This window comes from Heloderma suspectum, chromosome 9 (assembly GCF_057233095.1).
Source record: "Heloderma suspectum isolate Gila_16-S chromosome 9, 16-S_ref, whole genome shotgun sequence".
NCBI lineage: Eukaryota > Metazoa > Chordata > Lepidosauria > Squamata > Helodermatidae > Heloderma > Heloderma suspectum.
Window position 1 is genome coordinate 13808206 of NC_139466.1, and position 22546 is coordinate 13830751.

The following is a 22546-nucleotide window of genomic DNA, read 5'->3' on the forward strand; positions in this document are numbered from 1 at the left end:
ATTCACAAAGCAGCGTGAACAGCAGCAGGTAAGTGCTCTGTTTCGCATGCCTTTCGCAGGGTGGGGAGGCAGGGGGTTTCGTTCTGCCACAGATTTCGGGGGGCCGAATGCACTGGCATTTGGCCTCACCGAGTTCCGTGGCAGAATTCTCTGACATCCCTAGGAAGCCAAGACCATGCCTAACCTACTTATATAAATGAGACCTAAAAGTGCCCAGCCTTTTGCTGGAAAGCACCCACTATCCATCCCCACCCCCAGCTTCCTATTTCAGCAACTTTCCCACCAAACATCCAGTCCTTCACACCAAAAATCCAGTCCACGAGTATTCCAAAGAGGGTGCTGCTTACAGTAAGACTCTAAGGTAGAATTTAGGTAGGAGTTGCGTACTTCAGGGGTTGAATGAAGAGTCATCCATGTCCTGCACAGATTCCCTTCTCCTGCATCTCCAGAGATTAGAAGCGTCTGACCATTGGTCCATCTAACTCAGTATTGTCTATACCACTGCCAATAGCTTCCAAAGGTTTCACACAGGAGTATTTTCCAGCCTTACCTGGATGTGTCAGGGACTGAACCTGAGATCTTCAGCAAGCAAAGAAAAGCTCTACCACTCAGCTACAGCCATTCCTACCAGAGATACCAGGAAAGAGGGAACCGCACCAATAGGATTCTAGCACCATCAACCAGAATCCTTCTGGTCATAGGAATCAGGTGACCCTAGAGAGCCAATTCTGTGCCACTGGCTGCTATATAGCTCCAAGGTCTGATGTAGTGCTTCCATCTGGGCAACATGTCATTGAGGATATTTCTCTGTGGCTTCAGACTGACTGACTATCTATGGGCCACCTGCCTCTCTGTTGCTTACAGTACCTGCTTCTTCTCCAGCTGTAGGGGTTGGATTTTAACAACATTTTGACCTGCTCTGGTTCATAGCCAAGACAGACAATTCAAGCTTATTAACTTTAAAGTGCAAGCATCTGCTTACCCAGAAGAAGAAAAAAATGTATATATTTTGGATGATCAGTCTGGAATTAGGAGAGCAAAAGCATGGGCAGCCTGCAGCTAATGCCTGATTATTCCCCCCCCCCATGTAATCAAGCCCCAATTTAATGAAATGAAAATGCATTACTGATAGTCAGATCCTCCACTATTTTAAGCCACCTATCATTTTACAAACAATGAAAACAAGGATACGTTGCCAAATTTCCAGAAAGGGGAGAAGAAATAAATGCATTGAAGCAAGAAATGTGGTCTTCTATGTATAATTAGAAGGCATCATGCCAAGAAACAGAGTGCTCAGACACTTTTTTTAAAAAAGAAGAAAATGGGAAATAGGTAAGAATAAAAGATGCATGCCCATATAATAGGTCTGGCATCATCATCATGATCAGGGAACTGCACAGGCTGCCTTTTTGCTACCAGGCCAGGTTTAAAGTTTTGGTACTAGTATACAAAGCCCTAAACAACTTGGGACCAGGATACCTGAGAGAGTGTCTTCTCCCTTACCAACCTGCCCAGTCACTGAGGCCATCTGAGGGTTCACTCCTCATGGTTCCACATGGACCTATGGCCCGGTTGGACTCTACCAAGAAGAGAGCCTTCCATGTGGTGGCCCCCTTCCTGTGAAATTCCCTGTGTTTGGAGGTCAGACAGGCACCAATGCTGTGTTGCTTTTGGCACCTACTGAAGATGTTATTTTGAGAGGCTTTCCCTGAGTGACCAGCCATGGTTTATTATGTTTAAAATCTGTTCTTTTAAAATGTTTTAATTATGGGGTTTTATTATTTTATCTTGTTCACTGCTCCAAAATCTTTGATGTGGAGCAGTATATAAATATTGTAAATAAATAAATAAATAAATCATCACGATAAATGTGATTAAATAGGTTATTGTGATATAATGCAATCCTTTTCAAATGTGGATGTCACTTTGTGCTTACTACTGTACAGACCACAAAATGGTTATTGGAATGACAGTTGCCTTGTGTTGTGCTGATATTCTCCATAAGGATGCTGAATAACAGAGGTTTTAATGTAAGGTCACTACTGCAATTAAATTAAGGCTGCAGTCCTATTTATGCAATAACTTAGGAGTAAGCTCCATGGAATGAAATGGGACATACTTCCAAGTAAACACGCACAGGGTTGCACTGCAAGACTTTTAAAAAAAAGAGATCTTAGAATAACCTGTGAAGGTTTGAGGCCTACAGAGGCAAGGAAAGGAAAAAGGTCAGGCTTAGAGGCTTGGGGTTTTTTTTTGTTGGGAGGGGATATCCCTGAGAGGAGTAGTTTCATTTCCCCAGTTAAGTTTCATTTCTTCAGGTTTGAAGCAGTACTTTCAGTTTTGAGGGAGGACAGTATAAAAAGAGAGAGTCAGAAAGACCAGAGAAGTAAGAGCAGAGTTAGGAAAAGAAGAGCACAAAGAGGGAGCAGGAAGAAGCAGCTTGGAGAAGATTAACTACAGCAAGGCTAAATGAACTTGTGTTCTGCAACTTTTATTTTCTCTTAATGGCTTTTGTATCACTCAGCTCTATGGTATAAATACCTTAGTTGTGATTTGCTTGCTTTAATTTACCAGTAAACTGTTGTGGTTAAACCCTATGTCTAGAGTGTTGGAGGAAAATTCTGAGAGTGCCTTGGACTGCAAGAAAATCAAACCAGTCCATACTCCAGGAAATAAAGCCAGACTGCTCACTTGAGGGAATTATATTAAAGGCAAAACTGAAGTACTCTGGCCACATAATGAGAAGACAGGATACCCTGGAGAAGATGCTGATGCTAGGGAAAGTGGAAGGCAAAAGGAAGAGGGGCCGACCAAGGGCAAGATGGATGGATGATATTCTGAAGGTGACGGACTCGACCTTGGGGGAGCTGGAGGTGGCGGTGGCCAACAGGAAGCTCTGGCGTGGGCTGGTCCATGAAGTCACAAAGAGTCGGAAGCAACTGAACAAATAAACAACAACTAGAGTGTCAATCACCCCACGCCTACAGCCTGTCCCCCATGCTATTGGAAAGGGGAAGGTACAAGAAGGAAGGTGGGACTCTTAAGGAGGCAAGAGATCCTTAAGGAGTTCCTCAGGGGGTCCAGGTTATAAGGGGAAACTTGACAGAACCTCTTTCACCATTACTGATTTGCAGACCACCACCTTAAATGTAGGACTAACCCAACAAAATGGTCTATAGAGGTGACTGTCATCTGTTTGAGGCAGCCAGTTTTGAGGCTAATCAGGACATTCCCTAAAGGAGAACACAAACCCTTGGGATACTAGGGTCTGAAACTCTAGGGGCAACTATGCCCTCCTCCCAGGGCCAGCCCAAAACATTCTGCTGCCTGAGGTGAAGGGCAAGATGGTCCCCCTTCCCATTTTGTGTACAAAAGCTGACTGGGCTGGTAGTTGACTCTTTCTTTACATCTGGCAATAGGATACCATTGTCCACCATTCCTGAAGGCAGAGGGCTAGCTTAGGGGATGCATAGCAGGTCCTTCAACACCTTGCTGCTGTCTCCCAGAATCTGCCTCCTGAGGCAACTGCTTCACTCTGCCTAATGGTAGGGCTGGCTCTGCCTCCTCCAGTGGACCTTATGTGATTCCATTCCCTTCTTTCATACAAATGGATGGATTTAAAGTGTCCATTCACTTGTATAGAGAAAACTGTTGAGGTGGAAACTCTTGAGGGGGGAATCCAATTCCTTCCCTGACCCAGATCGCACACTGTCCCAAAGTTCGAGGATGGTCAGTATGTGCTTTTCCCCCAACAGTTTTCCCACTTTCAGCCCCTTTCTGTCACTACATTCAGCTATATAAAACAGGGAAAGGAGACTACAATTCCTCACAGAGGAAACATAATTCCCCCCCACACACACACACACATGCAGTACAACATATAGAAACATTAATTAAATTCATAATCACTTGAGCCAGCCTTCAGAGAGAACATCATCTGAGCCTAGGGGTGTACGGATTCCCCACCATCTGTTCTGGTGGGGAATCCGTGGGAGGGGGAGGTGATCTATTCCTCCCCCCTGGAATCCTCCAGAGCGGTTCCACTCCTCTCGGAATCTGGGTGGGGGGGACTGGCTTGGGGGTGCTTACCTTCCCTCCAGCCAGCCAGAGCCGATCGCCTCTTCCCTGTCCCTGCTGATTGCCTTAAAAAAAAAAAAAAAGGCGATCGGGAGGATGTGCCAATAGACTTATATGCAAATAGAGTCATGAATCTTGCATATAAGTCTATGTGTCCATAGGCTTATACGCAAGATTCACTGCTCCATTTTGCATATAAGTCTATGGGCACATCCTCCCGATCACCATTTTTTTTAAGACTTTTTTTTTAAAGGCAATCAGCAGGGACAAGGAGGAGGTGAATGGCTCTGGCTGGAAGAAGCAGCTGAGTGCTGTTCCTCCTCCAGTCCTCCTGGAGCAGAGGTAAGTGGTCCTGATCCATTGCGGATTCCTGAGGCCAGATTCCAAAGAATCTGGCCTCATTTGAATCCGCAGCGGATTTCTCTGACATCTAGGGATGTTGGAGAATTCCGCCACGGATTCCAGGGAGGCTGAATTCCAGTGCCTTTGGCCCCCTGGAATCCATGGTGGAACAAAGCAACCCCCCCTGCCACCCCCCGAAATGGGCCCTGAATGGAGCCTACCTGTTTGCGGCCATCCGGTGCTCTGCGAATGGCTGCTGCGTCTGCGGTCACCATTTGCCTTCCCACGAATGGCTGTGATAGGCTATGTAAGTATTTACGTAACCTATCATGGCTAACGCAGGGACGCCGTTTGCGTCCCTGCAGAGGGCTGTGATAGGCTACGTAAATATTTACATAGCCTATCACGGCAATAGGCGGGAACGCAAATGGCGGCCACTACGCCATTTGCGTCCCTGTCTTTTGCCATGATAGGCTACGTATATATTTACATAGCCTATCATGGCAAAAGACAAGGACACAAATGGCAGATGCTATGGCGGCCGCCATTTATGTCCCTGTGCAGCCCATCAGCGGCCGGATGTCCGGCTGCGGGCAGCCCCGGCCAGCGGCTCCGTGGAGTCGCCATGGAGCGGAGCTGGCCAGGGACGATTTCGGGGGGAGGGACGGAGTGTCTCCCCCCCACCGTGGATGTCCCTGGACGAAACCAGGTAAGTGTTTCGTAACTGACATCCCTATCTGAGCCATCCTTACACAGATATAGCCACTCATACCCAAGAGGTAACATATTTGGCAAACAGACATGTCAGGGATGGTGGCCTGAAGTTGGCAAGTGATTGAGCAAGGAGCCAAGCAGGGATAATCAGTTTGCAAGCAGCTGAGATGGCTCCTGCATGACAAATGGCTCAGTCTGAGTAGACAGACCAGTCTTAGGGTTTATAAGGCCAGATACAACCCTATTGGCCCCTGGCATCACCTGATCCATGTTGGGCTGGAAGCTGCAGTAACACCCCTGAATCTTCAACAGCAGTGGCACAGCAGTTGGGAGGGGCCATAGCTCAGTGCGATAGAGGCCCTGCTTTTCATGCAGAAGGTCCCAGGTTCGATCCCTGGCTTCTCCAGGCAGGGTGAGGAAAGAATCCTGCTGAAACCCCAGAGAGCCACTGCCAGTCAGTGTTGACAATACTGGGTTAGATGGACCAATGATCGGACTCAGTATAAGGCAGCTTCCTGGGTTCCTATGTTCCAGTGCTTCCAAACCAACTTTGCAGCTCCTTCAATTTGTTTCAAGCTGCCATTTTGAGCAAGGGGGGTAAGGTACCTGGGGCCCCACTAGCCTTACAGGAGAGGGTCTTTGATCCTTCTGCAGTCATAGAGGAAAAGTGTAAATCTCAGCAAAATCCACTGCTTATAGCACAGCAAACATTTTAACATGATGGGCAATCATCTCAGACAATGACAACAACAAAAACATGCAATCCCGTCAGGGGCCCACAAGAGAGGTGCTGGACAGAGGTCAGGCAGAGGCATATCGGAGCCATGACCCAGACTGTTCCATTTGTTTGCCTGTCAGCGCCCCTGCCCTTGGAACAGAGGCAGTTTGGGTTGGAAGACTGTTCAGACTGCTCTGCATTTTAAAGTTCTCTTGGGTACACTTAAAGGCGGGCTCATTCGTTTTAAGAGAACATCGCATGACCTTCCTGATCCCTGGTGTCAATGTCTGTTTAGAAGAGGCACTTTGCTTGTTAAATGAGCCCTATTCAGCAAAGCTCTGAAATGCATCCTTCATCTCGAGCACAAAATCAAGCCCACCGACCTCAAGTGAGGCAGCGGTGTATGAGACCAATTGTGACCAGTGCGCCATGCATGTAGAACAGGTCATTATTGCCTTGAAATTTACTACATGCATGCACCAGCCGTCTGCATATATGCAAAGTAGGGATGGCACAGGAGCCCGATTCCATCCGGGAATCCAGCGGAACTGCCCCTGCCTGCACCCCTGATCCCCACTCACCAAGCCTCTTCCCCTGCTCGCCCCCTGCCCACGCTCGGTGAATGGCCTACTCACACCCCAGCAGCCTCATCAAGCTTTGCGGTCTCCATTTTTTGAGAAATAAAATGGCAATTGAAAAAATGACAAAAATGCACATTTTGCGAAAGTGCATATTTGCATATGCGAAAATCCACATTTCCACGAATGCACATATTTGCACGTGTGCAAAAATGCGCCTTTTGCGCAAATGTGCATTTTTGCGCATACACAAATATGCACACTTGCAAAAATGCACATTTTCATGCATACACCAACATGTGCACTTTGCGATCGCCATTTTATTTTTCAAAAAATGGCAACCGCAGAGTTCGAGGAAGCTGCTGGGGTGAGTGTGGGCTGCTCACAGAGTGCGAGAGAGGCTCGAGCACGATCCGAGGACAGGAGAGCAGGAGAAGGGGCTGGGTGGGCACCTGGAGAACCCAGACGGGGGTGGGTTCGCACATCCCTAGTGCAAAGGCTCATCGGATTGCACACTTGCACAACAAGAGTTTTTCACCTCAGCAACAGGGTCAAAGGCCTTCACATGTGCAGAATGCAAGGTAGGCCAGCGTAGCATGTGAAGATGGCTGGGGCATGTGTGTAGAGGGCCAGGTCTTCTCTCCCATGGCGACACCCAGGAGCACACTGTGCATATCCTTACAGACCACGGCATTCAAGAATTCTGTAGGCAAAATATGTTATGAATATACAGCAGTGTGTGTATAGGAAGGTCAGACCTCTTGTAGTCAGAAAACAATCTTTCCAAACAAATATTTATTGTTACCTATAACAACAAACTCTGGTGGACTCATGCTGATCCCAGGAGGAATCCAGAGAAACACAGAAGTCTGTCTCTTCCTAAATTAAGCCCCCAAATTGCAAGTGTATCATGCCTTTGCTCCCTTCTGTGTCAGTTTACATTTCCTCTGCCCATGTCATTTGATTTCCCCCCCACCCTTTCTGATGCAGGCAGTTTGGCTGGTGCATGCCCTTGCACTGAACATGGGTTAACACCCCTCCCTGTTTTGTTGGCATGACATTTTTGAATGTGGGAGACTCAAGACTCAGGATGAGGAAAAGCCCCAGAGTCCACCATTGGAATGCCTCCCCCTCTCACCCAAGAACATCTCTGAAATGGAAATTGGTCCTCCAGCTGAAAGTGGTTCAACACCCCTGTGCTACAAGTAGGAATGTATGAGAATTTTGTTTTTCCTTGCAAAACATGCAGTCATTCCCCGTTTGAAGCTCCAAGTGCAAGTGTGAGCATGTGTCCACTGAAAATATTTGTAAATAGGGATGGCGGAGAAATCCTCCATGGACCCCAGTGAGGCTGGATTCTATTGAATCCCCCTGAAGTCTGTGGAGGATCAGGTCTCCTACCTCCGCCTCCCCTGCAAAGTCCTCGCCGGTGGATCCTGCCTGCCACTAGCTCTGAAGCCCCAGCAACACAGCCACCATTGCTGTATTGCCAGCTGAACTGACGAACTGCGGATGCAAATGGCATCTGGCATAGCGGACACCATTTGCGTCCCTGCTCTTTGACATGATAGGCTACATAAATCTTTACGTAGCCTATTGCGTGAAGGAACAGGGACGCGAATGGCGTGTTTGCATCCCTGTTCCTTCACACGATAGGCTACGTAAAGATTTACGCAGCCTATCATGTCAAAGAGCAGGGACGCAAATGGTGTCCGCTACGCTGGATGCCATTTGCGTCCGCAGTTCATCAGTCCAGCCAGTGATACAGCAATGGCGGCCGTATTGCTGGGGCTTCGGAGCTGGCTGGCAGCTCTACGGAATCGCCATGGAGCAGAGCCAGCTGGCAAGGATTCCGGGAGGATTGCCTCCCCCCCTGCAGACCCCCCCCCGCTGGAACGGCACGTAAGTAATTCTTACATCCCTATTTGTAAATTGTCAGGCACGTGCTCCCATTCATCTTGTTCCCGATTCCCAATTTGATTGGCGCAATTTTCCTAATTTGCACAAATCTCCTCCATAGACTGAATCAGCCCAACTTTAACCTATAGAGAGAAGTTATGCAAATTAGAAAACATGCACAAATTTGGGGAAACCTGTGCGAATTTGTGGAAGCTTGCTGCTCAATTTGCACAAGTTTCCTGATTGCACGGAGTGAGCAGTGATCACAAGCAGGATTTGGGCAGGCACGAGATCAGCAGAGACGATATTTGGAGGACCTTAGCAATCTTGTACATTGCTTGTTTACCCATCCCTACCTACAGGTATGTAGAACAGCGCTTGCTATCACCCATCCCTCATGAACTCTCTCCCATTCCTCTGTTGTCTCTCTCAGACGTTACACTTGCCTCTCCCCACTCCTTCCCTCCCACCTAAAATTTAGATTGTAACCTCCTTGGAGCAGAGACCTATTTTTTTATTTTTGCTTGTGTTTACTCTGCAAAGCACCATGTGCACTGACAATACCATATTAAATAATAAATTGAAAAGCTGGTGTCTAGGGATGGGCGGATTCCCTACCTGCTTCTCCACTGGGGAATATGCCCTTGCAGGGAGGTGATCCGTCCCTCACCCTGGAATCTTCGCCGGCTGGCTCCTCTCCACAGCGATTCTGCGGAGCCGCCAGCCGGCTCCAGAGCACCAGCAATACAGCCGCCATTGGAGCTGCCGGTGGGGAGGATCCGGCCAGGGAGGATTCCACAGGAAGGCAGAGGTAAGGGAACCTTTCTGCCATGGACTCATTGGGGTCCGTGGTGGATTTCTCTGACATCCCTATCAGTGTCTCACCTATTAACCCGGCTTCCGGAAGGATGGGAAGAAAAGTTTAAGGTGCCTGAGTCACCTTGAAGATTAACAGCTTCTTCTAGGCTGCAGATTTGATCAGCTTTATAAGGCCAGATGTGACAGACAGTACAGTGCTTTAGGAAATGTGATTTTCATTTCCCGGTTCTCTGAATCTTAAATTAACCAACACTCTTTTTAAAATTCAGAAGCCTATGGAAGAGTTGATCACAAGACGCACCTTAACACGCAGGTGTAGAACCCGCTGTCTTGAACCTCTGCTGCATGAAACCAAATCGAGTCTTCATCTTTGCTCATCCTCACTTCAGAGAAGATAATGGGCTCTTCCATGTCTCCTTTGTTTTTGTACCACATAAGCCGAAGTCCTGTGCTTTGAGCCATGCTGTAGTTAGTCCGGATGTAGCTGTAGAAAAGGGCGCATTTCACTCGAATTGGCTCTCCTGCCAGAGACATGTATTTCTTGAGATCCACTAACCAGTCAATACAACCATCCACTGAAAGCAAAAGGAACAACAACAACAAATGAAAAAAAAAAGCCTTACATGTTTGGGGCATATCCTAGATTAGAGAAGTTTACAAAGGAGAACAGGAGTAGAGTTACAATATGATGCATTAACTTTATTAATGGGCTATGTCCAGAAATTCCCAGGTACATATCTTAAGATGTTCATCGGAAAAAGTTGTTGCAAAAAGTATAATAGCCTGACATTAGATATTAGATAGAACCATCAATGTACATGGCACTGTATACAGAATAAAACAATAAAAAAAAAACAAATCCCTGCCACGGAAGCGTACATTCTGTAGGATAAACCTACCGTACCTATGGTAGAGGAATGGGCTTGAATGGAAACAAAGGAAGCTGTCCAGTTGCTGAGCTTGTACCTGGCTCAGAAGAACTGTGGAGAAGCATGGACAATTCCTTCTACTTATGCCATGTAAGCCTTCCCTTTCACACCAGCTCAGGAGCTACACAGCTCCCCATTGGTCCAAAGGCTCAAGAATTTCTCTGAACTTATTTATTTTGTTAAATTTGTATCCAGTCTTTCCACCAAATGGTGGTCAAACAATAATGCAAATACATTTTTGCGTGCAGTTTTTCAAACATATGTTTTGCTTTGTTTTTGCAAGCTGCATTGCAAACTTTGGGAATGCATGGATTTCGACATCTAATTGCATTCCGGTTCAGGTGGAGGTTCAAGAAGTGTGAATTTGGTAAGTTTGCACTGAACGTATTTCTCACACATCCCTAGTCAAATGTGTAGTAGAGCAAAACAGCTGTTTTTCTAGAAACCACCCTCAAAGTTTAAAAACAAGCTAGGTCCCATCCTCTGCAGCTTTCTGCATTAAACTTGAAAATGCAAAAATCAACACTGAACAACCCAGGAAACACATAAAGATTCATCTCAGCCCTAAAGAAAGGGGAACTAATATGTTTTCATTTACTACTCCATGTTAAGAATAGAGACCAAGTGAAAAAGTGATGAATTACATTCCTGATTTTGACATAAACATTAAATGTATTACAGGATGATGGTGGCCTTATTCATTCCCAATGCCCCATCCCTCTCTAGGTTTTCTTCTCTTCTGCCTCCAAAATGCTCCTTTATTAATTAAAAAATCAAGTGCGTTTCACCTCAACCACTTGACCTAATCGACCAGTTTCGTGATTACATTTCTCTGTTTGAAGAAAATCAAGCCAAGCCTGTGAGCTCAAAATCACACCCTCCAGTCACCTTTTCCCACCCTCTAATTAGCTGTGTTTCATGTAAAATATTGATTTGGGGTAGTGACAAAATCCACAGCAGGTTTAATTTTGACTTCAAGCCAAGCATATAAGTTTTGTTTGTTTGGTTTTTGGAACCCAGTTCAGAGATGTGCTTGAGTGTATAAGAGGGAGCTCAAACAGACATTACTTTCTATCATTTTTACTCTAGAGTAGGTGGAGGGATCCCATTACAAACTCCAGGGCTTTGTCCCTATCCCCTTAGTATGGGCCTGATACAGGTTATCATCCCACCCCCACCCCCCGCAGTGCCTGCCATTTCTACTGCAAATTACTGGTAAGGTCTTTTTTGGCCCTAGGTAGGTACAGGAGTGAGGCTGCAGGACGCATGTGCAATATGGCAGTCACTCCGTATAGGTAGAAGACAGGCAAATACCAGCTTTGTCTTAGGGCTGTGCAGAGACCCACGACTCGCTTCAGAGGCCGCTTTGGGGCTTCTGAGGCAGGCCTGGCCTGCTTCGGGCTGATTCGGGGAGGGGGCGACCCACTTCTGTCTCTGGAGCAGATTCGGATGTCTGAATCCCACTTCCCCCCCAAACGCCCCCACCCTCCATGCCGTGCAAGCCCCCAGCTCCTTCCCTGGGCCTCAAGACGCATGTCACCAGCCATCCTCTTCTTTCAGGGAATCAGCATTCTAAAATGGAGACTTCCTGTATTTCCAGAAATAGATTCTGCACAAATAGCAGCTGTAACACCATCAGTACTCGATTGCTTGACGGCTGCCATTTGCACAGGATCTATTTCTGGAAATTTATATTTATAATATATATGAGACTCCCTGGAAGAAGACAACGGCTGCTGGTGCACATCCTGAGGGCCCAGATAAGGAGCTGGGGTCTGAGCGGCTGGGCAGCAGCAGTGGCAGCACAGCTAAGTTTCCAGATCACTCCAAAGCACATTTCAGGGTGACTTGACCCACTTCATGTACCCCCTCCATCCCACCTCAAAAGTGTCCCGAAGCAGCCCAAAGAACCCCACTTTGCCTTCAGGCTTGGGCCCAAAGCAGTTCACAGCCCCACTTTGTATGTTCCATATTGTACTTTACTCAACAACAGCTCATTTTCTTTTCTGCCACAGAACCACTTGGCCTATATTACAGCTGCTCCCCCCTGGGAGGAACCATGCTGGTGTGGGAAATAAAATCCATATAGTCACCTCCCATGTGAACCAGGGCTCCTCACACCAGCGGCTCACCATTAGTACACCAGGAAGGGAGGCTGAGTATTTAAAGTTGCTATCTGGAAGTGTGCACACTTCCTCCTAGACTCTTCCTGGCTCTAAAGGAATGGAGCATTGTGCCCTGGGGCAACCCAAGGCATCTCAGCACCTGCTCTGGGGAGCCAGATGAGATGAAACATTGGTCTCAGCCAGCAGGGAAATTCTTATGCTCTTAAAAACTCCACAAAAGAAATTAGTCTGAAACAGAGTGTGACTAGGCCAAGATGACCCAGCATGCAGGGGGAAGGGCTGTAGCTCAGTGGTAGAGTGCATCCTTTTCATGCAGAAGGTCCCAGATTCAGTCCTTGGGATCTCCAGGTAGGGCTGGAAAAAGACTCCAGCTTGAAACCTTAGAGAGCCACTGCCAGTCAGTGTTGACAAAACTGGGCTAGATGGACCGGGACTCTGACTCAGTATAAGCTAGCTTCCTATGTTCCTATGCTTGTTGGGGGAGCAGGAATCTGAACCCAGTTCACTGTAGTCCAAGTTCAACAATGTGTCCAGTTCAAAAGACACTATCATTCATCCACTCCAGGGGACTTACATCTGAGTAAACACACTAAGGATTGCATTGTTTTTGTACAAAGGTCTTTCTCCAGTGCTTCAGGATCTCAGAACCAAGTCCTCTTTAACAGCTCTCTCTACCTCTTAATTATTTTTCTTTAGTTACTTTAAGCCTCTCTCAAATCCCTTCAAATCCAAGCTTAGAGAGCTAATTTCCAAATCACAGCATATCAAATTTAATTACACCGCGGTCACTTGAACCATGCAAGTGACCCATATTTCAAATGCGTTTTGCACAGTTCTGCTAAATTTCCTTTTCCAAGCCATTGTCGTGTAAGGTTCTGAGAGAGGTTAAATTCAAGAGGTAGCAGACAAAAACTGAAAACTGATATCAGCCGTATGTAAAAAAAAAATAAAAATGCCTCGCATTAATGAACCATCCATTTCTTTTCCTTTTTTTCAGCTCAGCAATTACAACACTGAAGTGCCTTATACTGTGTCTGAAAAACCTACACATGGTGTCCATGTTGGTGAATAAGTAGAACATTTTCTTTATACCCTTACAACATTTCATAAATGAAAATATTGATACTCCTATATCACTGGGTGATGTTTCCAGTGCAATCCTGTACACATTTACTCAGAAGTCATTGCTACTGAGTTCAATGAGGCTTACTTCCAGGTAAGTCGGTATAGGATTGCAACCTTCATCTAGTTGCAGACATTCTAACAGGACGCAGTAGAAGGAGAGAGGTGTCGGGTTTCCTGATTCCCCCAGCACACATACTCAGGCAGTCTGGCATCTGACCCCCACATCTGTGAGTTTTCTTTATTGTTGGAAATCCCACAGCAAAAGCTGAATGGTTACACTCTTCAGAAATCATATAGCTGATGGTAAGCAGCTATAGGCTCTATGTAATTCCAGAACAGTCCAAAGGGAAATTCTACCACTGTGACTGAAATCCTCTTCAGTGTGGTTTCCCTGTAGCCATCTCCACGGTTCTGAACACAAAGGAAAGGACACAGGAGTCCTAGGATATCTAACCCAGGCAATCCATACATGGGGTTCTAAAACCTGGACAAGGAATGGGAATGATTCCTGGAATGATCTCTCAGGCAATCAAGGGGTAAATTCCTGAAAGGCCTAAAAAACCCCACACCTATAGAGGGTTAGTCCAACTTTGAATCTTTTGTTGATAGCTCCAGGCTACATGGTCAAGGCCTCTCAAGACCTAGGGAAGTGTAAACCCACACACGCAAGGAGTTCTGTGCCACCACTTTCACATTGGTAACTCCACGCTACATGAGTCCAGGCAGAGGAAAGTCCAAAAGTCGTAGATCAAACCCAGATTGCGGGTACACCGAGCTGACAACAAAGACACACAATCCACAGCAAATGAGAGCTGAAGTCTATGAAAAGCCTCACGGTACTTTTCACAACAGGTCTTTAGCAATCCAAAGTTCCTGTTAAGGGAGAGTTCATGTGTAGAGTGCCTCCAAAAGCCCAGATGATGATGGATCCAAACAGAGAAGGGCAATGAAGATGAGACATTCCTATGAAAGGCTCCTCACCTTTGCATCAGCTTAAAGGGGGAAGACATGACTGTAAGACACCCCCTCCAGATCCCTTGATGACAAGGGCCTTTAGCCTTCCAGCAAGGCCCCTGTCTAAACAGGGTGTCACTGCTCAGCCCTCCAACATTGACGCTTCACCTGGGCAAGCCTTCTGCAAAACCGCAAACCCCATCCCACCTCTGCCAGGTTCTCACAGAGAGCTTCCAGCCTCCCTGCCTGCCAAGGCCGGACCAGCAGGTGGACAGGGAGTCAGGTGACTCTGCTCTGAGAACCCTGACAGAGAGAAGCTCACACAGATTCTGACATTCCAGAGGCTGAATAAGCCCAGGCCCATCCAGGCTACTTCTAATCAAATCCTGGCTATCACCTACAAGGTCTGCTGCAGTACTGAAGCTGGGCCCTGACAAGAGGGGATGCAGAACCACTCCATCAGCTCCAATTACAGATGTCCATCTCTGGGAAATCCAGCCCTTTTGGGTCTCACCAAATTTCCACAGTGCCCAGATGCATCTGCATCTGCAAGCCAAGCCACACGTTTTTTTCCACTGAAATCAAGGGATTTTTTTCCATTTTTATAATTTTGCATAAAGAGACATTTGCACAAATTACAGTCGTAATTTGCTCAAATTACTCAAATTGCAGCCAAATTCCTGCAAATTATGGCTGCAACTTGTGCAAATGTCTATTTACACATTAAAACAACAACAACAACAACAACAACAACAACAACAACAACAACAGAAATCCAGGAACTGGCCTGACTCAATGCAGATCAAGTCAGGCCAGCCCATGGGAAATGAAGGCTGGCCTCCAAGGGGCTGAGCTGATGACAGCTCAGTGAGCTTCGCCCCCCAGATGGATTTCTCTGACATCCTTAGCTCCAGTGAGGGAGGCAGGGCCTTTTTTGTAGTGACAACCTAACTATGATACTTCCTCCCAAGGGAGGTCTGCTCAGCTCTGTCCCTGTTGGGCTTTAGTCAGGCACAGAAAACCACTGCTTCACCAAACTTTTGGCTTTTAAAATTATTTTGGCCTGTTTTAAATAATATTTTGTTTATTTTTAATTCTGTCTTGATTTTATTGGATTTTATGTAATTGTACACCACTTTGAAAACCCTGGTTGGCCAGAAAACAATTAATGAATACTTCTAATAATAAGAATAAATATAACTTGTTTCATGGAGTCTTGACCTTGCAAGGGCCATATTTAAGAGATAATGGTAAAGAAATAAACAGAGATAACACAAATTAGGAATGTGATTTATTTTAAAGCAAACCCTACCACAACTTGGAGATAGGGTGACCTCAGAGTGACCTTAACAAGGGATAGATATTTCTTCTCAGTGCCAGAGAGTGCTTGTTTGAACAGATTAAAAGCAGATCTGAAGGTTGACCTAAGAAATCATATACAGCTGACCCTTTAGATCAAGAAACAAGCAGTCTATATTCATCTCAGTTCTTGGTTGAATGGTAGATGTGGCCTTAGTTTGTGTAAACAAAGTCTGTTTGATTTGACATTTAGGACACTGCTAGTATTGAAAGCATTCCTGTTGTTGCTTTCAAAATGAGAGACCAGGAACATCCATTGCTTTCATGTTATTTCACCATTCATAGACTTGATTGTTATGACAACTGACTTCATATGTTTATATAATCCCACCAAACCCAGAATCTTGGGGAGGACTGGGACAAAAAAGCCATGAATGTAACCATCTGAGCAGGGTTTAGAGGGACTTCTTATAGCAATGCTGCACAACTGCGTCCTTCCAGCTCACCGAAGCTATATCAGGTGCATAGCAATGCACCAGAACATGCATGACAACCCAAGGTCCTCCACTCAAATGGGTAGGAATCATAGTTCAGTGGTAGACACATGCTATGCATGCAGAAGACCTCAGGTTCTGAATCCATTTAAAAGAATCTTAGGAAGCACAGCTAGGCTATGTAGTCACACAGTGGACAACCAGCTGCCTATAGGAAGCACACAAATAGGTCATGAGTGCAATAGCCCTCACCTGCCCATATTCCCCAGCAACTGGTATACAGAGGCATACTGCCTCCAATACTGGAGGTAATTTATACCCATCATGGACAACCTGCACAAACTTCCAGCATGTCCAAGTAGTGGTGATCATGCACTCCATCAAATGTTGGGGTTACTTCAGGTCACCTAGCTGCACTTGAATCCATCACTTGAGGACAATGAACATCAACATGTTGAGAGAAAAATGGGTTCAACACATCCACCACACTGGCCTTTGTTCATCAAAAACCATACCGTACGAATGAAGACGTAACAATGCCAGAGACATCCTGGAGCCAAATGGAGTAACAACAATTACAACAACAAAATTGATAGGTGACATAGTGCATTTTCATAACGACAGACCCTCCTTTCCATCAATTGGGTCCAAATATTATCACAATCCCATATGACGCTCTGGGGTTAATGATGGGGATAATTAAAGGCTCCGGATGCATCTGTTGAAAAGGAAGAGATGTAGGCCATAGTTTTCCATTGTTTCTGCCTGGCTAGGAGCCCTTTCATTTGTTGACTGGCTAAGAAGTCTTCGACGTGCTCCACAGAGATAATTACGAAGAGCAACATGTTCTCAGAAACTGACAGAAGACTATTTATAACAGGGTATGTAACATTTGATGACATTTAGGGGAAGGAAGGGGGAAAAAATGTGCTTGGACTAAATCATAATTATTGAAGAGAGGCTAATCAAACAGCTGATGATCCTCTCCTTTCCTCTGTGTCATTTTCTCCTGTTAAAAGCAGCATCAAGAATGGTTCTTCTTTACATAGCTGGGCATGCACTCAAATCTAGGTCAAGCTGTCTAAAGCTTGCGCTGCCAAGTTAGAATATGCTTTCCCCCCATTCTCACTGAACTATCAGTCATAGGAGCATGTAAGCCATGAGCTTAATCTGGAAACCTCTCAGTGCTGTTGTTTTAAATACAATGGGAGTTGGGAAGATGGATTTTCATGTTCTGGTATCAGGAGAAACACTTGGTATGATTTCTATTTATTTCTTTATGTTCTGCCCTTCCTGGCTTCCTCAAAGTAGGTTAGGGCCTTAGACTGAGAGATAGTGACTGGCCCAAGATCGCCCAGAGAGAGCTTCAGGACTGAGTGGAGATTGAAACTTGGGACATGCCAACCCTGGCCAACCACCTTGACCTTCCAGTGCTGCTGAATGTTGGGATTAGTTGGCTCGCTGGTCGAACTTTGCCCATCCATAATGCTCACCTTTTGAATGAGTCTGGACCAGCATTTTACGAATTCGCTATTAAGTTCAGAATAGATCTCAAGCTTCTGAGCATGCACAGTCTATGTCTAAATAATGCTATGCACTGACTTGGTTGGATTCACCCTTTTCTTGCTTACAGTAAAGTGTGATGATGTCACTTTACCCTGCAACAAATCACATCTGTAGAAACAACCAGATTGATGTAAACACACACCCCTTTCTCCATTTCATTCTCACACATGGCTTGATTTCTTATTCAAGTAGTCAGACTGAGCACACTTACTCTCTTACTCTTGTCTCCCTTTTTTAAGGGAGAACTCTTGTCTGAGCTTACATGGGTGAGTTCACTATTATCCGAGGACATAACAAATTCACCTGCATTTGGTATGTAGTTCTCAGCTCAAAGATTAGAGATAAAATGTGTATATTAAGGAAAGCTGCATATAAAATGCATGTTAGGCAAGTTCCATGTGAAAATTAATGTGATTTTTTTGTGCTTTGCAAAAAACAACAACACCCAGCATACTGATGTGCAAGTCGGATGGAATTGATGGACTATATCTGAATAGGGATAAGCAAACGAGTGATGTTCAAGAGCACTAGGATTCTCCGAACGTTGTCTCACTGCTTGTCTTGTGCCCAATTCCTGCTTGCATTTGTGATCGCTGCTCATGCTGAGCAAATGGGAAAAATATGCAAATTGAGCAGAGATCAGATATGAAATTTGCACAACTTTCCTCCCTAAACTAAACCAGGGCTGATTCAGTCTGCAGGGAAATTTGCACAAATTGGGAAATGTGCACAAAATCAGACTTGGAAAGTTGCGCAAGTCAAACACAAGCACTTTTCCAGCAACGTGCAAACCTTTTTTTGGCAGACATGACCTCGTGCTCACGATCGCATTTGGAGATTTGTACAGGGCAGCTCTCATGTTTTACGAGCAAAAATGAAATCCTTATACATCCCTACATCTGAAATAGACACACATTGGAAATAGATGGATTCATCCATCCTTAATAGACACAGCTAAAAAACCCTCTATCTTAGGGTGCAATCCTAGCACACATACATACCTGGGATCCGGTCCCAGTGAATACAGTAAGACTTAATATTGTGAAAGCATACCCTGGACTGCACTGTTAACATGTGAAGTTCTCTATATCAGGAACATGCCCCCCCCCCATGTTGGACTCCAACACCAGAGCTCAACCAGAGTGGCCAGTGGCTGGGGATGATGGAACTTGTAGCACAGCAACATCTGGAGGGACACAGGTTTCCCACCCCACTTTATATCAAGCAGCTAATCATGCTTTCACTGTTGAAATAATTGAAATGTAAAGCTTGAAACCCAGCTATGGATTATCAATGAATTTCACTGCTGACAAACTGTAGCATGTGTGTGTGTATTTCTCCATGCAGAGTAGTTGTACAACATATATTTTACTCTACTACATTTGAAATGATTTGCCATGGTTCATATTTAAAATAAATCCAGTGGTCTGGAGATTCTGGGTGCATTGTAGTATGAACCATAATAATTTATGAGCAATTATAAGAGAGCATGTACACAGCCACTAAGTAATTTGTCTCTCTGCTTGCTGTCATATGAATAATCTTTACAACATAAATCTGCCTGTAATACTTTTTCTTAGCAACTGTCACCAGGAGAAAAGTATAATTGTAGGATTGTTAGATGTGTCGGTCTGCCTTGTTACCTGAAACCTACATTTAAATTCAACACAATGAAAATAAAAGCCATACGACTCGCACTATTTTACCATTGCATATATATTATCAAGTGTATTACGAACACCTACCCTCAATATTTAGCAAAGGGCTCACATCTCTTCATGCACTTGCTTCTCTTTTCAATAGGGATTTTGATGTGAAGGTCTACAGATCTAATGGCCACTGAAGGGGAGAATGGGGAAGGGCTAACGGGCAACGTTTGAGTTCACCAAGATCCTCCAAACTTCAGGAGGTCACTGCTCGACTCTCCTCGATTTTTGCTTGCATATGTGCTTGCTGTTCATTTTGCACAAATGGGAAAACTGTGTAAACTGAACAGCTACTGAACATGAAAGTTGCACAACTGATTCCCAAATTTGCAAAATTGTGCAAATTTCCCCCATAGACTAAAGCGTGGGTGATTTAAAATATGCAAATTTGGAGAATGCTGTGCATTTTGAGAAAGTTGTGCATTTTCCAGGACTTACAATGCGAATATGAAGGTAAGTTCAGGAATTTGTGAACATTTCAGAGAAAATGTGCTGCTATTCACATTAGGGATTGCGAATGCAGCATTTTTGTGTGTGTGATTTGTGGACTGAAATGACATCTTCATAAACCCCTATGTGGGAGCCAGCATAGTGTACTGGTTAGCATGTCAGATTACAACTGGGAATGCCCAGATTCAAATCCCCACTCAGATATCAATTTCACTGGGAATCTTTAGCCCAGCAGTGGTGTAGTGGTAGATTTCGAAGTGCAGGAGTTCATCATGACAGTCCCCAAAGGCACACCCCCAAGGCAACTCCAAAAATTCAGTGTTGATCCATATCAACAAACCAGTTTTCATCTCCACTGCATGCAGGGCTTTTGTAAAGCTTATGGGTCTTAATTGCCCATCTGAGACCAAATCACCCCCCAAAATGTCTTGCATTACAACAGGGAAGACTAGAGCATTGCTGGAAAAAATCCATTTCCTCCCAGCTATTACGAAGATGGCAGCTAAGCCTAGGGTTGGCATGAACATCTTTCTGGGGCTTGAAGCCCAGCAAGAAATCGCCGGTTTGGCCACCCAGATGCCACTTTGCGGACCCAAGCTCTTGCCCAACTTGCCGCAGGCACCTGGTCCCTCAACGAGCCGCCTATTCCTGAGAGGGAAAGAAGGGAGCAGCAGTGGAGGACAGGTTGGCCATTATACGTTAATCTCTTACACTTAGGTAAAATGACCAACCTGTCCTTGCCACTGCTGCTGTAGCAAGGATGGGGGAAGGAGGAGAGGTGCTGCCTTCTTCCCCTCTTGTCCCTGTTTCAGGTACAACGAGGGACAGGCTTGTCATTTTATGTAAGAGTAAGAGACTTATGTGAAATGAATGACTGGCCTGTCTCTCACCACAGCTGCTGTAGCAAGGATGGGGGAAGGAGGAGAGGTGCTGCCTTCTTCCCCTCTTGTCCCCGTGTTGGCAGCAACAAGGAACAGGATGGTCATTTTACCTAAGTGCAAGAGACTTCCAGAAAACAACCAGCTTGTCCCATGCTGCTGGTGCTGTAGCAAGTGGGGGCAGAGGGAAGAAGGGAGCACCTCTCCACTTCTGCCCCCTCCCCCACCCTGCAGCAGTGACGATGGCGGCAGCAGCGGTGAGGGACAGGCTGATTGTTTTATGTAAGCCTCTCACAGTTGCATAAAACAACCAGCCTGTCCCTCGCCGCCACCCCTGCTGTAGCAGGGATGGGGGGAGAAGAAGGCAGCACCTATCCTCTCCCCCACACACATACACTACAGTGACAGCAGTGGGGACACCCCTGCAGCTGCCCACGCCTCGAAGCAAGCCCCCATCTTGCATAGAAACGGCAGCTTGCATTGAGGGGTGGAAGCTGCCGGAAGTTCCCAAACTGCTTGCCGAGCCTTGCGGGGCTCGTGCAGCCCAGGTCGCAGGGGCGGGTGGCAGCAGAGACTTTGTGAGTGCCCACGCTCGTCGGGAGTGAGCAAGTTCTCACACCCCTAGCTAAGCCCCGAGGGAGCAGGGAAATCTGGGGACGGGCTGGCAGATAATGTCAGAGTCATTAAAAAGTGCGCACTCTGCATCCCAGGGAGCCGTGTACGCCACTGTAGCCCAGCCGCTGTCTGTCAACTTAACCTCTCTCACGGGGTTGTTGTGAGGATAACATGGGCTGCATTTTATCCCCTTGTGGATACATCAAGGGGACACAGCTTACACACAAGCATGCATGCTCATACACACCGACCTGGAGCCAAGGAATCACAGGGTTAATTCAGTAGACCCAAAAGGATCCGTGGGCCCATGTTTCTCAAACAGCAGCTCCTCCTCCCACACAGGAAAAACCTCCTGGGGAAACGGAGGGGAGTTTTACAAACAATTTTTGCTCTGGCAGAGGGGGCTCGGGCAGCCTGCTGTTCAAAATAAAAATGTAGCGGATAGCGGATTCCATTTCGTATGCCTAGGGATGGGGAAGAATTTTATTTCTTCTGAGAAGTCAACCATCCTAATTTGCTCTTCCTGAACTAATATGCAGTATTATCCTTTGGACTGCACACCTCTCCGAAATTTGCAACCCAGTGCTCTGCTCAAAAGGTATGTAAAAAAAGAGAAAAGGATAAATTGGGGGAAGCTGCCTACAAAAATGTGTGGGCCCTTGGCCGGTCTTTCACCAGGCCTGTGTGGTTGTGAATGAATGTGTGTGTGATTGTGGGTATGAATGTGTGGGTGCTAACTGACATTCATGGCCCTGTGGGGAAGAAGAAGGAGCATGGAAGACAGGAGCAGGCAAAGGGGACACCGGGGGCTGCTCCAGGTGGACCCCCCCCACAGGGCTAACTGACATCCATGGCCCTGTGGGGAAGAAGAAGGAGTGTAGGAGACAGGAGCAGGCAAAGGGAACATTGGAGCCTGCTCCAGTTGGACTGTCCCTCCTTTGGGAGATGGGAGGGGGGAGCAGGGACAAACCACCAGCCCTGCTGACAGTCTGCTTAATTTTTTCCTCTTCCCTCCCCATCGCCTTTTCCTTTTCCTTGTGTGTTGTGACTTTTTTAGGTTGTAAGCCTGTGGGCAGGAACTGTCTTCTTTGTTCATTGATTATAAGCCACTCTGGGAGCCTTTTTTGGCTGAGGAGCAGGATAAAAATTCTATAAATATAATAAATAAAAATAAATAGTTATGGGTGTGAATGGATGTGAATGTGGGTGAGAATGGGAGTGAGTGTCCTGCCTCCACCCAACAGCAACCTGCCCCAA

At 46.0% G+C, this 22546-nt stretch overlaps 1 protein-coding gene across 1 annotated transcript in view; it reads right to left on the minus strand.

Moving 5' to 3' along the window:
• Positions 1-22546, minus strand: part of IL1RAPL2 (interleukin 1 receptor accessory protein like 2) — a 737235-nt gene that overhangs the window by 330259 nt on the left and 384430 nt on the right. Inside the window, exon 5 of the mRNA XM_084813734.1 lies at positions 9449-9722. Coding sequence (XP_084669860.1) covers positions 9449-9722 — 274 coding nt within the window. The remainder of the gene's footprint in view (positions 1-9448; positions 9723-22546) is intronic.